This window comes from Pagrus pagrus (genome assembly GCF_965226575.1).
Source record: "Pagrus pagrus genome assembly, chromosome: 10".
Classification (NCBI taxonomy): Eukaryota; Metazoa; Chordata; class Actinopteri; order Spariformes; family Sparidae; genus Pagrus; species Pagrus pagrus.
Window position 1 is genome coordinate 16,960,871 of NC_140194.1, and position 18,104 is coordinate 16,978,974.

The window sequence follows — 18,104 nt, forward strand, 5'->3', positions numbered from 1 at the left end:
AGGATGCATGCCATGGACTAGATTTTTTGAGTTTTTGAGAGCATCAGTGCATAAAATTAGCACTCATAATCTAGTCTACTACATAGCAAATCAGAGTGATTTTGGACTCATCCCTGGACTCATGAACAACTTGTTAACTTAATTAATTGGCAGCTAGTTTTCCAATCATTTCTTGGAATTAGTAAAACATAGTAAAAAGTCTGTGTAAAGTAGAGACAATCTATATGTAAAAATAGACATCCATGCCCACTTTAAGATGGAAGCCTTTTGTCAAAAGGGAGAGGGATCAAAAACAATTAGAACAATTATAATGACAGATCCCATTCAGCCATATGATGTTTAAAATACTATGTAAGTACTTACAATTGATCAACTGCAGCCTTCTAACATTGAGCCAGCCAAAAGACCATTAACAGTCTCAAGAGTTTGACAGTTTTAGCTACGCAGAGGTGATATTTTTCTGTTCTCATGGCTTGTAAAACATAGATATTTTCTTTATTTTTTAATGAGCTCCTGAGCCCATAAGTGTAAATTCAGTAAGAAATTCAAACACAGGTCTTTAACTGCTTCTGGGAGGAAATGCAAAAACAAGTACTGTAACTAAAATAGTGTTTATTCCATAGAAAAAAAAATACCTCATCCAATGCATACAGTAAGAAAGGAAAAGTGAATGTTACAAAGACAAAGGCTTATAATGTCATGAAAAGAATATTGTTGAATCATCATATCCTTTAATGACCTTTCTAAATGCATGCACTTTCAATTTAAAGACGTTTTGGACGTCTGAATTCTTAAAGATATTTATATAACATAAAGTTTCTCCATGTTTAGCTCCATTATGCCAGATGCACAGGAGTGCACATCAGGTTGAGCTTGTCATCAAAACAAAGTGTAACGCTCTCATCACAAGCAGCTCGTAGCCTTCCATCTCAGAAACTGTCAAGAGTAATCAAACACAACATTAAAACCTCAACACTGATCTATGCATTGATGTAACAAAACCAATGTGTACAGTGTTGACAATGGATGTCTTAATACACGTGTTGAAATTTGTCATCCATCTCTCAGAACCAGAACTCAGAGACAAAGACATGAACGTTGATGATGTTCTGGCCGGAGTCGCCTTGATTTGTCAGGTTGCGCATGGACAGTCTCAATACTGTAGTCAGTGGACCAATCAGAGGCTTCACCTGGCGGACAACCCCTGAAGGAGACAAAGTGGAACAACAACATCAGTGACAATATAAAAAGACAACAGCATTATAGACTCTCTGTGGTACAATACATTCACCACGAACCAGAATACCCTGGCTATTGGATGTTGTCAGTACAATATAGCCACATTATTGTACTACACCAGTGAAAGGTTTGAAAGTAAATCTTTAGTAGACGCTGGTTGGTTTCTATGACAACAATATAAATTTGTTGATTTTGCCATTTCTTGAGAAACGCAATGGTTGACTAACTAAAAGAGAAGCAAGTACCCAGTATTAGAGCTTTCATAAGATTGTCTTTCATTTGGGTTGCAATATGTAGCAATTGGCCACCTGTCAAATTCATACTCAAAACAATTATAGGGCAGCATATCAGCAGAGTTGCTGCTGCTAACTGTAGCTTCCACTCGGGGACATGGGGAGTGGTTAGCATGCTTACTTCAGTAGATCTTTGCAACACAATACAAAGACATCATAGTGTCAAAACTTCTGTTTCTTCACGTTCTATCGACAATCTTAATTTTTTTGTTTAATGGTTCAACTAATTGTTACATATTGCCCATTTAATGTTTGTTCTAAACTGTTTTCTCATCCACCCCAGTGATATCTAGCAATACATATATTAATAGTTTCAAATGCTGAGGTTTCAGAAATCCCGCTGCCACCCCAATACATCTGAATTCAATGGAATTTTGTTTGTGGTGCTCAGCGCATTGAAAAATTTACATCTGTTATTCAAGTTTTAAAAAAAAAACCAATGTCCCGGTCACAGGCTGTCTGAACCACACATGTTTCGCATGCGTTCTTGAGTTGTCTGCCTCAGCTCAGTCAATTTTTTATATATTCTTCTTTTTTATTCAATACAGCTGTCTACATCAGTTGTGTAATTCTTTGCACTTATAAACCCAAAGCATATTTTTGTGCACTGTTTTTTTTTGTGTGGCTGAACGCATCCAGAGTAGAAACAGACAGAGGACCCGAACCTGCTACGATGTTGACGTGCTGCTTTCGCTAGATGTTATCTTGTGGATAATCCACAGACATAACCATCAGCAGATTTCATAGAGACTACTTCTTTGGTAGAAAATAGTTCCAATGAATACTAACCCAAACAATTCATCTCTTGAGGCAATGATTTTTGGCAAAAGTTACTTTCCCCACGGGGCTAGGGATTCAAAAAGTAAAAAAAAACAAGGCAATCTCCCAAACAAGTCTTTCACTTGCCTATATCACTTATTCAAATTACATGTCTTCAGGTGTGCCATGGTATAGTATCAGCTGGTACATTTGGATGAGTAACCAAATTAAGATTGTGGCTGACAAGCTAACCAAAGTCTTGTGATCAAAACTGTCCATGACAATCTGAATTTAAAGGTAGGGAAGATGATTCTGGACAAAGACAGTTGATTGTTGAGTCTCATTCCCGGACAAGACAAGACAAGACAAGACAGAACTTTATAAATCCTGAAGAAAGTTCTTGTGCCAGATATTTCTCCAAAAAAATACAGTAACAAAGCTTACAGCACCTGGTATTCCCAGGTCCTGCTTAGCATGCGAGATCAGATAAAATGGGGCATGTTCGGGGCAGTGTGGCCATTAGCCAAGGTCTTCAAATACCAATGCTTTGGGTTGGTATACAGCTCGAAATTCTTACCCAAAGTGCCGGTATTTGACAACCTGGGTAAGAGACTCAACAGTCAACTATCTTACTTCAGAATTGCCTTCCCACCGTCCACCCTCTTTATGGACGGGAGCAACCTTCTTTCATGGTAAGGCAGATGGGAAAACTGCAGCAGAGCATTACTGAATGCCCGTGGAATCCATTGGGTGCTCTTTTTAAGTGAACATGCGATTACAGGGGGAAAAAAATGCCAGTGTTTATACAGGCTGTCAGCAGGCCTTTTCTCTGCAGAGAGCTGGTGACATTTCAGCTCTGGCCTGTTTGAACAGCCATCGGCAGAGTGCAGTCAGACAGCACAATCACCTCACAGTCCTCCTATCACACCGTCAACCATTCTTTTTCTCATGCACTCCTCTTGTGCTTTCCTTACTCATAACTGAGTCAGTAACGTGTTCAAGCTTTTTCGCATGATGACTCAAGAGTTTAACTTAACATAGATCAATATGACGACAGATCACTCCCCTTCATTGGTCTGAATTATGAGGCTCTCATATGTGGAACTAAGAAAGCAGTAAAACCCATTTGGTCATCGTTCACCACAGGACAAACGATGATCCATTATGCGCCATCCGCTGTGTCCTTTGGGACACTGGCATTGTATGATGGCAGATCCCCTCACCCACGTGTTCTCCTCCTTCTTTTCCTCCCCTCTCCTCCCTCCCTGAGGGGGCCGGGTGTTTGTGGCACCATCACTATGGCCCACAAGGGTAAATGAGTCCCATGTGTTTGATGGAGGGGAGCAGTCGCAGTCACGCGATACAGCCGTGGAGGCATTCCTCCAGGAATCCATCTTTAACTCTGGGAGGGACTAGCATTAGGAGCTTGAACTGCTGTCTCCCTCTCTCTGTCACTCTCTTTTGCTCTCTCGTCCCTCCGCGAGTCGGATCTGTGGGCACACAACAGATTCCAGCAGATTCTGGCGATAAGCACTTGGAGGAGTGTGGAATGGGGCCCACTTCTACCAGGGTTGCCCCTTTGTTTTGGTGTTTTGGTACTCTGTTGCGTAGTGACACAAGACGGAAGGGAGCGGGACTAAGATTTTATTGTTTCCAAAGCGTCAGCACCATCAGAAAGCGCTAACCTTTGCTTAAACCGAACAACAGCCACAACATTAAGAGAATAACTGACATGGAAAAAGAGTTGAATTTTGTTTTGGGTCTGAAATTTATTTTCAGACATAAGCCAATCGAGATGGCACAGAACTCAGACTTGACCGATGAAAACTCAAAGCAAGTTCAGAAGGTTCATGAATTATCTGTGTATAAAACCAGTTCAAAAGCTTCAGTTCTGGGTTGAGCAGGCACACAATGAAGATGAGCAAGATATCATGATGAGCACAATATGGACCACCACAAAGACAGATGGGTTTCAGTCCACATTAAGGCTTTTTTTAAATTGCGCTCAGTGTGGCCTTTATCTAACAAGGACCATAATGAGGGTCAACTGAGGGTAAGTTATTTTCTATGAAAGGAAGCTAAACAGTCTTACCACATTAATAAACAGAGACACACATCATGTCTAAAGTGAAAATTCATTCCGGACATCTAAAGAGTGCAATATGTGGAATGTGTCTGAGGCCAATTAGTGTTTTGTACATTTGTTTGTGGTCTAATTAGCACATGCAGAAGGCACAACTGCACTCAGAACTAAATTTCTGTTGTAGTGCCCAATGGTTTTTCTAAATCCACAAATTTCCTCTGAGCTAACTGTTAATGGCTTGAAACTTAACACGAAACATAAATTAGATTAATTAAATTGAATAAATAAACACACATTTTCTCACCTTCTATTTTCGAATCCGGGACGTTATGGGCGTTAGAACAAAACAAGAACTGTATCTCAAAGCTAGGGTTGGTTAGATTGAAGAAACCAGGTAGAGCAAGCTAAATTTTGAAAGTAAAATAAATACATAAATAAACAAATGCCACAATCATGTAAACACAAGCAAGTAGCCGTCATGAACATACCTCAGTCCAAAAAAGGCTACCCGGCCTGGCAGTTACTGCTCACTGCTGTGGGTGTGTGCTTTGTGCTAATGTTACTGGGTTAGCCTGAACGGCTCTGTTGCTCCTACAGCAGCTCATTGGCCAGAGGGTTACTGTGTTATACTACTGGTTTAGCTGCTGAACACTAGTTTGTCACTGCTTCTGCTGTTCACTCTTTCTTTGGCTGAGGGGACTGTGTGGTTAGCAGTATGAGTGCAGTGCATCATTTTCATCGCTTACCATGTCCAACTACCTTATTCACGTGTACAGAAAAAAGCTGTCAAGCTAGCATGTTAGTATTGGGAAAGTTTCTCAATACAAAACTTTCTCAGCCATTCTTGTGTGACTATCATGCTAATAGCTTTAGCAATATGTCTGCCGAGCCTTGTGGAAGAGTGTACACGGGTAGACAAGTAGGCCGTCCAATCATTTCATTCAGGCTAGAATTAAAGATTGGATGGGCTTATTTTTTTTAGAATTTCTGTTTTGTTTGTCATGCATTTGATTAATTGATTGCTGTTGGGATGTAAAGACTTTCTTTTAACTTCTAGCCCTTGTTAATTACCTTTTTTGTACAACGTCGAAGGCGAGAAAAAATAAATTATAGCAATCTGGGCTCATGTGCCAAATTCTGCACAAAGGAGCTTGATATTAAAGTCAGTGTGCGTGACCATGGTGACTCTGTGTTTCCACAAGCTTCCCATCAAAAGCACAGTGGTATCCTCAATGAGCGGAAAGCATCAGCTAACAGCTGGGCCTCAACATACTCGCAGTGAACCTGAGGTGAAACCACAACCGCATACTCATCTTTAACATTTCATCCAGGCTGTAAGGCAAAAAGCCAACAGCCACAAAACAGGTCGACTTTGATTGGCTACCATGCCACCTGAGATTCACATAAATAAACATGGGAAGGTTTTTTAAAACCAATTTGCTCTATGACTGGGTTGCAAGGTCATGTCATCCGAGGCCTGAAGCACCCAAGCGAGGAGATCAAGTAGTAGCGCTGGAGAGGTTTGTGGTGTCATTCCATCTCACTGAGGTATCTGCCACAGGGTGCAGAGGTGACTGTGCTGGCTTGAAGCGCCACCATCAAACAAACAGCTGTACAATCTGTCCGTTCTCCAAAACATTCCGCCACACCATAAAGTAGACCCTTAAGTAGAAAATAGCCTTAAATAAATGCTCACTAGTAGCAGAGACACTGCTACCAGTGTGCATTTATTTAGGCATTTGTCATCCTTCATGGCCAAGACGACTGCAATATTGAAGGGTTACATGTAAACAGTACAATTTCGGGGTTTTCTGGTTTCTACAACTCAGCGAGGAAGTGTATGACAAAATTCAAAATGAACGGGTTTAACACCAGAGACAAATGAAAAATATGCATTGGCCTCACCACAGTATTGTATAATGACACACTGGTTGTGGCGCTATGCATGCTCACTACAGGGAAACCATTGGAGAATATCCAGGTGGTGGACAAAGTTCCAGTTTGCAAAGAGGGTACTGGAGGACATTCTTCACGATCATTATGGCTCCAACTGTGGTATGTTTTGTATCTTACCATATCGCTGATGTACAGCTGAGCACTGCTGGCAGAAATGTAAAGACAGCAAAGACTGGTTTCTTAGTCAAAGATCCTTTTTTTTTTTTACTGCTTTTCTCCAAGAGGTCCATAAAAGCTAGGAGGCATGCCAAAGCAACTGCTAACTACCTCCCTTGTTACCCCATTAGCAGAGCAACCAATTTCAGTTTTGATAACCCGTCAGCATGGCTAAAATATAATCCCTTCAAATTGCCAACACAACACACTGAATGAGGACAAAGTGTACAGGCCCCTCAGGGACTGGATCTGGTGTTTACAGCCTGGTCACTGGTCACTGGTACGTGGATGACCAGTCAGGTCAGGCTGTCCAAACACAACTCTGACCACTCCAAAGAGGGGGTGGGAGCCCTGCCCACCCCAGCTCTGAAAGGCCAGCGTATGTGGCTTGATATTTTAAGGTCAATTAACAACAAGTCATAGCTACAGATCTCTCAAATGGCCCATGGGTCATTGTTGGACCGTGTCACTCACTGGGTAGTGACATCATTGAGAAGTAGCCGTAGGGGAATCGGTTTGTTCTTTTCTTGGACTTTCTGTTTTAGCAGTTGTGGGCCAGAGCAGCTGAGATGACATAACACGCACCATTATCATTACCACAACCTTTGTACTATATTACAAGTGACCTTTCAAAGCTAAGGCCCATAACTAAGAAGCAGGCTGGACAATGTTGACTAAATGCAGAGGATATGAGATGAATACCTGCTGTGTTTGCATTTTAATTTAAGATTTCTTTCATTATTTTCTCCATCTATGTTATAAATTGGATAAAGTATACAGTCTCTTGAAAAGCTGTTTAAGTACTTCAGTACTATCTCTTTTGGCATGTTTATACACGAGCATTAATTTTGTGAAGTGAGCTTCGTGAACTTACTTAAACAAAGTTACATTTTCTTAAAATCACAGTGCCAGACAGCAAAGAGTAATGAGGAGTATATATCAAATAGCTCACCAGACCAGGCGAGATAAGTGTAAGTGATAAAATATTACGGCAGTTTTATTGCAAGTAATATGTATTATATGAGTACATACCAGTGTTTGTTCAACTGTGTGTATGGTATGTCTCTGCGAGCGTGACATATCTGCATCACTATCTGTTCATCAGTACATTGATGGTGGAGGACCACCCTATGGGGTTTTTGGGTGGAGAAGACCCTGTTTTGATTAGCTGTACTGTACTAATCTCTTGCGGGACAAGCGAGGAATCCTCATGGGCTCGGTGCACTCCGGTGGGCCTGCTGCTGCCAATGTCATGATTCATCCAAGTGACAGCCACTCAAACATGAGGAGCTGTTTGTCTGCTTATCTCCACTGCTGTCTTCAACTCCTCACCAGTGCAGCCACAAGCCAGAGCCACAAGCACCACTGGCTCTGAAGTAGTCATATCTCACACAGTGAGCTCACATTCCACCAGCCACTGTGGACGGCTTCACCGATGACGACCATGACTACCTGCATAGAGACACACTGTCCACTTCCTCCTCCATTCATCTTACTGGCTGCCTTCGCTGGCTGCCAGCACTGTGCCAATGGCAGTGCAGAAGGTATTTATTCTCAGCAGATGATATAAACCGCAAAGGCACATTTCCACCTGCATTTCAAAAATGAATGGAATTTAGCTGCAGCGTCTTAGGCTTACAGTTTCCCCAGAGGATGGGTACAATTGATGAAGAGAAGATAGTTGCTCTCTAAACATAAATAAAAAAAATCAGTCAGACAGCAGTGATTAATGGAACAGTGAAATCCTTCCATGACAAATAAATTCTCATGAAGAGGAGTCATTTGGACACATTTAAGGGATGACTAAACATCTGCTGACTGTTTGATTCCACAGCTGTCTACTGATTCAATTCTGTTCGATTTCAAAACATGGATACTGGTCAACTAGCAGGCTCAGTCACGTAAAATTACAAGTCACATAATTGTGTAAAATTGTCTTGACATGTAGTTACAGATTTGCACGTTGCTTTTGTTAATTCCTTGTTTTGCATGGTGGACAGGAAGAAATGGGATTGGTGGATTGTCACGTATTTTCCCTGCATAAAAATCTTTCCTCAACAACAATTAAAGGAGCTCCATGTAACAATTTGTCGCAATTTACATGAATTGCTATCGCCTCTAGAGGTACAAACTGGCCAGGGACTAGCTGGTTAGCGTGCTAACTTCAGCAGATACTGTATCTCTGCAACACAATACATAGATGTCTTTGACATAACGCCAAAACTGTTATTTCTTCACATTCTGTTGATAATTTTAATACATTTTTGGATGTTTTACACCTAAAATTCTTACGTATTGCACCTTTAATGCTGCTGGACTATGGCTTTCTTTGTGAAGGACTCATATTGGATTTTCCGTAACAGTCCCAAGGACGTGACTTTATGTTCTCGTTCTCGAGTGCCTTGTCTCAGTGCCTCTCTCCGCTCTGCTAACAGAGAGCAATAAAGCTATCGCTAGTTTAGAATTGGAGTCTGCTAACACAGACTTATAGACCGGCTTCCAGCAGTTCACAGACGTTCCACAGAGCCCCTTTAAGTAACTGCTAAAGCAAAGCTGAAAGACTGCATGCATGCTCAGAAACATGAAGGTAAAAACGCTACACTAGCCTACGATACCCTCAGTGAGGAGTGTTCAAAGACAATATTGATCCCCACAATGATGTATGTCACTGACAGATATCAAACAAGTCTGTAAGAAGTTAGAGAGTTAGCCCTAGAGTTGGCCCACACTTCCAGCAGAGACCACAGTGCTTTCCAGTGTTTTCAAAGGGAGGGCTCATCCATCCACCTGCTGACTGCCAAAATCAATCATCTTATTCTCAACCCTATTCAAACAACCTGTCCCTAATCATGAGTGGATGTCAGCGTCAGAATGAGTAATGCATTCCTCCACTGTTTGTGTTTCCAAATATGCGCATGATGTGTCACAAATGTTGTCTTTGTTGTGAGGATTATATATATCACTTTGGGGGATCTGCCGTACATACCTGCAGGGATTTGTGTGGTCGCCGGTGTGCTACTGTGGTCGCCATGGGAATCTGTAAGTGTTTGATTGGTTCTGATCATGTTTTCCAAGTGCTGAAAGCCTGTTCTGTTTGCACAGATGCATAAGGCTGTCAGGGTTGTCTTCCAGATGTGACAGTGGTGGGAAATCCAGTGATGGATGACCAAGAACTAGGAAAGAGTGGTGCAGTTCTTACACTATTTGGTGTACTGTCAGGCTATGTAAGTGTATATGTGTGTACGTGTGTGTATGTGCACATATGTCTGTGCAAACGCTGCGTGCCTGTGTGCAGCCGACTGGTTTTGAAATATTGAGTAAGAGAGCAGAACGGAAAAGAGTGTCAGCCAATCAAACCTTTTAAGAATCACTTTTTCACGTTAGCGATGGATTCTGGGGATTCCTAATTGCCTCTTTTGTCCCTTTCAAAAACACAAAAAGTGGCCAAAAATAATGGCCAAAGTTAGTTTGAGTTCACGCACTTGTTCATTAGTGGAGCCTCAATGTCTGCTACTCTTCACATCCCACCAAGCTGTAATACCACTGTTGGAGACACTGGAGATACTGGAAACTAAGCTTCCTTAAGTGACACGTCAGCGAGCCTCACACAATGGTTACGCAACGGCAGCATCTGTGGGCCAAAGCACCAGCAGCACAACCCACTAAATAAAACCAAGAGGGCCTTCATCGCACCGTGGACGCCACACTTCACAGCGAGCAGTCAGTGACCGAAGGCTCCAGTGCACAGGGCCTCAATTTGGATATGTGATGGGCAACTGGTGCTAACATGCAAGAGCTGCATCCAATAAGCATCCAAAGGGTTTGGGAGAGAAGTGGCTTCTCACAAACAGGCCTTTCATGTGGTCGTCAGTTTAAGTGCTCTAATGCTCGGCGAGACACTGAGGCCTAGCGTGGGGAAATGGAACAATACATTTAACCACATGAAGCAAAGCGCCCAGGATTACTTCTGCACATATTTTCTCTCTCTCGCTTTCCTCTTTCATTGAATCACAGTCTCTCACTTTGTCTTTCTCCCTCCGCCGTTTTATTCTCTCTCCCTCCCTCGCACATACACTTACATACTTGCCCCTGCAAATGAGCACCACTATAAACAGGGAATTTCTCCTAAATCCTCTTTATACACACGCACGCAGACACACTCAGTAGACATTATATTACAAAATAAGGCTTATCGCTCATGCAGAATTACACCATTATGCATTCCAACAAAAACATACCATTATAAGGGAATACAATATAATTATAACTGCTTTAACTGTGAATTATGTGAATTGTTGCAGTTCTCTCTCATGTCTTTGTGTGGGTATGTTTGATAAGCACTCTTCTGTTTCCACACAAGTGTACAAGAGAGCGCGTGTGCCCACAATCCATTGACGGTCGCACACTCTCTTCCTCCCTCTCTCCCTTTCTTTCTGCAAAGACAGATGTGCATACTGACAGGCCATCCCTTCATCCATCAGCGAGGGAAGAAGAAGAAGAAGAAGAAGACGGTGTCCCTCCACTACCACCCTGCCTGCATCTCGACACAAAACCAAAACAAAAACACCTAGACAGGCCCAACAATGTGTCATCCCTGGGCTCACAACACCCTCATCCATCCAAGGCCAAGGCTCAGTTCAGCTCTCCCACAAGCATACAGCAGCCTTGGGTCACCACCAGACTAAAAGATGGGAATGGCTTCCACCCAAACATGTGTTGTTGTAACACGCCACTGGAGATGGTATCTGCTGCTCCTACTTGAACTAGCACAGGGCTCTTTTTGCATGCTGGCGGTCGCTGAACAGGTAGTTATGATAAAGTGCTTGTCAACTGCAATCACTCATGCTCATGCTCACCGATGTTCACGTGAGCACACGCATGGATTTATACACTCTTTTCCTGTACTTTCAGACCACCATAAGTTATTGTGGAAAATAATGATCTGCTTGGAATAAGCATAGCCGTAGATAAGTGAATTAAATGGTACTTTGTTTAACCGCAAGACTGTGAAAATCGATGCCAAATATTTGGTGAGACAGAAACAGGCCTTCGTCTGTCTCAGAGAGCCACACAGAGGACAACTCTCCAAAGACAAAGACACCAAGAGCCCCAATGATGACGATGACAGCTACACGATGCCACCACACTGCAAAGACCGTAACGGGCCGTGTCAGATGCATTTATGTCAGTGCGTCCAGACATTCCTTATGGGAATCCTTTTTGCCCCTTCTCAACGTGCACATGTGAGTTTGATTTGTAAAAACAGAAAAAAAAAAGGCATACATATTTCAAAATGAGAAATTAGGAAAGAAAAACCGCCTCCTTTGTCAAAAAGAAAATGCAATTTCCAGTCACAGACACTGTCGGTTGGTAGAGGCTGCATGTTGAAGCTGCTATTGTCAAATATCGGCAGTAGGTTGGTCCATCATCACACAAAATCCCAGTACTCACCCACATACATTCCGTTCTCAACCCGCTTCATGATGTCGAAGGCGTTCTCCACATTGCCGTCCAGGATGTCAAACTTGACGTCGTAACTGCCTAAGTGATAGGACCCGTAAGCCGGCACCGTGGTTCTCAGGAAAACAATTTCTGTTGGAAGATAACAATTAGACACAAAAAGCTTTTGGAGCCTAAACCCCATAATGACACTAGGATTGCGCTGCCAAGCTTGTGCCAACTCTTTGCTTTTCTTTTTTTTTTTCCTTTCCAAGAGCAGAACAATAAAATGGGAGATGGAACCGTCTGTTTATTGTACACTGAGAAGGTCACAGGAAGGTTGAGGCTTTTCAATACTGTTGTTCAACTGGAAGGCCTTGAGGCCTTTACACCCCAAATCAGAGCTTATGAGATATGACAAGAGCTTAACTCCCCGTGACGTTGACCATGAGTGTGTCTGAAACATGCACTGCACGGCGGCCAATAGATGCTTGTCAGCTGTCACTGTCTGCATGTGATTACAGTGGTTACTCATATCCAACCAGCGTGTCACTTACTCTGTGGTGTGGGCCAGCCAAGCTTGGACTGTATGGAGAGCATCATAGAATAGCTAATTTGGGGGTCAGAAGTAGTCATATGGATTGTGACAATTGCAGGGAAACGAACATGTGTGTGATGGATGCTCAGAGATTAAGGGAATGAAGTAGAGCTACAGAGAAAAAAGTGGCTGTGGACCACATTGACACTAAAAAACCACAAGTTATTATACTATCTTCAAATTTGTTGTTTCCAAAGATCTTAACTGGAGAAGCCTCAAATATGGGCCTTTGTGGGTCAGTGGAAATGCAGAGGGATTTCACAGGACACATTTTAGTGGAGCTTGTATGATAAGTCATTTTTTAGGCATAGGGCGCTGCAGGGATGAAATATTCTTGTAGGCTAGACCAGAAGATGGCAAGTTAGGATTTTTGAGTTGGATTTTGGATTATTGCAGAAAATAAACAAGATAATCTTCAAAGATGAACACTACTTTTATGATTTTTGAAGCGCAAATGAAATTCGCCAGAGGTAAAAAGCTAACGTGAGGCTATAAATAAACTACACTGCAGTCGCATTACTTAAACGTCACCACCACTGAGCATCTTTCTTGGCTATAGTATACACACTATGAATTGATCGACTGTTGTAGAACACAACATGGAAATCTCTAAAGCTTGTGTTGACCACAGACCTTACATCAGGCATTTAAACGAAAACCCATTTAAAACAGAAACCTTGACTACAAGACAAGGGACCTGGAAGTGCAAAGAAATGCTCACTTATTTCTGCCTTCTATTGTGTTAAAGCAACATTTTAATATTATGGGAAAGACATTTATTTAGTTTCCTGCCAACTGTTAAATAAGGAGTACCAGTCTGTGTAGGGCAATGTTTCCCCGGGTTTCTGCACTTTATGCTAAGCTAAGCTAAACAGCTGTTGGCTAAAGTTTCATAATTACCCAACAAATATGAGAAGAATGGTATCAATCTTCTCATCTCACTCTTGGTGAAACAGGGAATAAGCATTTCTTTTTAGACTTGTTAATTCCCAAAGGAACTTTCCCCAAAGAAACATGAATGTATTTTATCCCCTTTTCACACCTTTTTCACATATTTTCCCATCTGGAAAATGAAAAAAAGAAAATGTCGCCATCAGTTTTCACAGAAAATGGGCTTGTACCTACCCTCTGGCCTTGTGAACTCTCTGAAAGTGGGCAAGGAGATGAAGGTGTGGGACACCGAATGCGTGGGGTCCAGAACGCAGGCGACGTCATTGGGCTGACAGGTCTTCATACAGCGAACGGTGTCAGAGCGTTGAAGCCTTGCCACTCTAAAGGAGAGAACAAACACACACACCCACAAAAAAAGGAAACACAAACACACACATGGCCTCTGACCTTTAGGTAATGTCTATATAAAGACTTCAGAGTCAACCGCCTTTGGTCTCTAAAGCTCACAATAACAGGGTATCCTTGGGAGCAGCCCACTGCGTAATCAAGAACTCAGTGGGACAACTCCAATGGCCGCTACACAAACAATATCTGAACAAGACAGCAGGGATACTGGATATAGCAGTCAACATCAAAAACAATCAAATTCTGTGTGGCTTGGAAGAATAATAAACCAACAATGGCCAAAGCTCATGCCGATGCCAAACTTTGTAGCTTGTGGAGACTAGCGCTGCCATTGATGCTTTTCTGATGCACTATTTCAAGCTGTGTGGGAAATGAATTACTACACTCACAGAGAATGATCCATAACCTGCTCAGGAAAATATTTGGATTTGCTGAGCATCCCCGGCTTCACATCAGATAATCTCTTGAGGAGGATTTATGGGGAAAGGGAGTGTTCTAAAAGACTCCTAAATTGTGAGCAACATGACTAGACAACTCCCCAGCCTCTCCCCAGGGCAGCTCTCATCCTATTATTTAGGGCTTTGTTTATTCCACAGACTAATCAGTGACAGGTCGGAGGGAATGGAGGGCCTCTGCTGGCTCCTAAAGCTAACGCCACCTGAAGTATCGCACTACCTGCCTGCTACATTAGACTTTGAGAGATGTTTCTAAGGCATTAACAACCTCATAAATCAGGAGTTTTCTTTGAAACTACGGGGGAACTTGTGATCAGAGAGCTATTGAAACAAAATAAAAGGCCTGACTTTGACATCCAAGATGTTAAATTCAACTTCACAAAGGAGACAAGTCAGTACACGGCTATATTGGGTTATGAAAACAGCCAAGTTGCCATGTATAAGTCCAGTTAATGTGCATGGCAGCCATATAGCCACATTGTGAGTCATGGGCCGTGGATCTCTGGCGCTCCTCAGGGGACCTATAGGCTGCAGCTCAAAGCCCAGGCACGGCTTGGGTTGCAGGGCTCCTTCCACGGAGAGCGAGGAGAGAAGCCCCTGACAAAAAGTCAAGCCACCACTGGGTAGGGGCTTGTAATTAGCAATTAGCGGGTGGGTCCAAGTTTTGCTTTGCCCAGGCCAAACCCACAAAATGTTCTCCTAGTTTATAATACCACGGCCTGAGCTGCAGAAAGGCCCGAGCGGGGCTCTAGAGGACGAGGTGAAAGCTCTGTTGGGGTAGAGAGTAAATTTACGAGAAAATAATGACCCAGGGTGAACTGCCCCCTAACACACAGATGGGCACTTCAAAGCAAGGGCAGCAAGTGGAGCTAATTACAGCTCCATGTGTCTGTTAATGCAATGCGTTTGTTTGCACCAAATGTGTGTGTGTATGTTCATTTGCGCATGTGTGCCTCTGTGCATGCAAACATGCTTGTGTATGTGCGCGTGCATGCGCAAATGCACGTCTTCTTCATCTCCCCATGCCTCACGTGGCCCGGCCCAGGAGAAAAACCCCAATACTTTCAGACCAGAAAGAAAAACAGACTTTTTGGATGAAAGTCCTCTGGTCAAGCGTAGGGCCTTTTATTTTTTTGGTAATTATTATTTATAGTCGGCACATTGATAACGCCCCAACACAAACACTGCAGGGCATCATTCATTCTGTGCGCGGTGATGTTGCTGCACCACAAATTGTTCAGACCACCGGCCAGAGCCCAGAGCCCCATAACTCAATGTCAAAGGGGAGGAAAAAACCTTCTGCGCACCACTATGTTCTTATTTTAAGGATATCCCCACTGGGGACCAAGTGCATCCTTACTGGCCTGACAGCTCAGGACAGGAGGAACCTAGGACATCTGAATTTACAGTTATTATAAGCCACAGCCCTCGGGCAGCAGCCTCACAGCACGTCAAACTATTTATACTCTCTCCTGCTGGTGCACATTTCCCTCTCCTTTGCCACTGCATCCCATCGCATGTCACTTACTCAGCCTTCATTTGGATTATCTGTCTGCTTTGGGGTTTACACCCACAGTCTGCAGTGGAAATCTGTGTATTTTACATTAAGCCCAAAATGTAATGGGAGCTAAAGAGATGTGCAAAAAAATAACTGCCACAGAAAGATGTATTTGCGGTGCAAGGTAAGTGAATTGGGGATTGGAAGTAAAAATGCAATTAAAGGCCCAATTCGGCCCATTTTTGACTGGAATTTTGAGGTGTGGAATTACTTCACAGACTTAATAGTGAAATTTGAGGTATATGCTCATATAGCATATAACTGAAGGCTTTGACCCACAGATGGGACATTTCGGGTGTTCTTTTGGCCAAACTAAAACATTATTTATTACGGAAATGTTAATAATAATCAGAAAAAAAACCCAATGACTAATAACATTATTAATAACGTGTTATTTTTTAGTGTTGTTCTTGTGTGTAAACATTTTGTAGTCAGTCGACCATTTTTTCTAATCAATGAGACCTCAAAATCTACCGTTAACTTGAAATATATGCATTCCTAAAGATTTGCATGCATCGTTAGATTTCCTCTTCACTGAAGCTGTTGGAATAATAGTAATATGACGCTATGTGAGGAAGTCTTCATGCCTCCATCTGTGATTTGGCCTCACATTCCAGCTGCTCCCTATGCTGTATTTGATTAAAACCCCACAATGCACCATTATCAAGAACTGGATTTGACTTGAACATGTGTTATTTCTATTTCAATTTTAATAGAAAACTGTTCATCCAACACATAAACCATAAAATACTGCAAAACGTCAGACTTTATCATGCAACCATCATCAAATTACACTCAGTTGTAGGCACACTTGGGTCGTTACCCTTTTATGATTTACGCTGACCTAGAACGCCACCTAGCGGCTATCACAATGCTTTACCTCCAAGAAGATACATTCAACTGGACCTACTTTAAACGGCTGAATAATGATCCTTAACTCTGGTGTTAAAAAAGGTGATTATGTAAAATGCTACAGTACTAAAACCTGTGCTTCTTTCCTCTGATCTTGTGTGTTTATGTTTCGTTTTGTTTTTGTCAGAGCCACTCTTAAAAAAAGGTTGTGTCATCTTCAACACACGCTGAGTGTCGGACAGTCATATTTGTGTTAATTTATGAAAACAAAATTGCTACAGTGGAGAAAAGGCTGGATAATTGATTGGACAAAGAGGGCAGCTGGACCACCAGGGACCCTGAAAGCCCCAGACTGAGTGTGATTGTTTGCTTGTTGTGATTCGATAAACTGAAAATGTGAATAATTTTACATTTTACCAGATACAAACACTCGCCTTCTTGTAAATGAGAGGATCGATGCCACTCTCATAGAATCTCCTAGAGGCGCTGTGAGGTTACCAGGAAACCTGCGGAGACTCCAGGAAGTTATGATACCCGGCCAAGAAATGGTCCAACACATAACCCCCGGAAAACCACAACCTGCTGTTTTTACACTTTGGTTACATACAACATGTTAATCAGTGAGCTTTAGAGGTACTTGTAGGCGTGGATTTGGTTACGTTTGAGAAGAGCCAGACTCGCTGCTTCACTCTGATTCCAATGTTTATGGTAAGCTATATTATCCAGCTGCTTGCGGTATACTTAATCTACAGATATTAGAGTAGTATCAATCCTCTCATCTATATGGAACTTTTCATTTGCACCGCTTAATCGCAATATCCATTTTCACATTTTAAAGAAACATTAGAGGTCTTTGGTTATAACAGATGAATACTGGTCTTAAAGTAATTACTAATTAACAAGCATTTTGTGTAGGGGTGAACTTTTAAATGCATTTAAAATGACACATCCTTTTTAAGAGTGTAATAACTTGGGTAAGCCAACGTAACTCTTGTGCTTATTCTAGCAGGGGATTGTAAGGTACTCTGGGCTCCTCCTGGGTAACAAACACCAACACTTTAGCCAGGTATGTGCTGAGCATGCTGTAGCGACGCAGCTTCAGCTCCAGAGACAGCTCAAAGTCCTGCGGCCTGTTGATGAGCTTTGCCACCGACATGACGCCGCCGGTGGGCACCCGCTCCGTCTTGAAGAAGCCGCCCTCATTGCCATCGGCGATAGCGATCTGGATGTCATCGCCGGCCACGATGTGGGAGGGGCCCATGCGGAAGATGTTGGTGAAGACGGGGATGTTGGTGGGGAAGGTGAGGTAGTAGTAGGTTATTCTCAGGGGCATGGCCAGGCACTCGACAGACTCATTGCAAAGCAAGCGTTCACATCGACTGCAAAGAGAGAAAGGTGGGGGGGGAGGACAGGGGCAGGA

At 42.6% G+C, this 18,104-nt stretch overlaps 1 protein-coding gene across 2 annotated transcripts in view; it reads right to left on the reverse strand.

Annotated features, from left to right (window-relative positions):
* Nucleotides 1-592: 592 nt before the first annotated feature.
* The window catches only part of fbln1 (fibulin 1), a 30,997-nt gene continuing 13,485 nt past the window's right edge, over nt 593-18,104 (reverse strand). The window contains exons 15-17 of one of the 2 annotated variants that reach the window (XM_084364109.1): nt 13,649-13,794; nt 11,938-12,078; nt 593-1,204 (exon numbers count right to left, since the gene is read on the reverse strand). In XM_084364109.1, the coding sequence (XP_084220235.1) occupies nt 1,065-1,204; nt 11,938-12,078; nt 13,649-13,794 (427 nt within the window). In that variant the 3' untranslated portion in view covers nt 593-1,064. Of the gene's footprint in view, nt 1,205-11,937; nt 12,079-13,648; nt 13,795-16,522; nt 18,064-18,104 lie in introns of those variants that run through there. The other variant, XM_084364110.1, reaches the window with a different exon arrangement.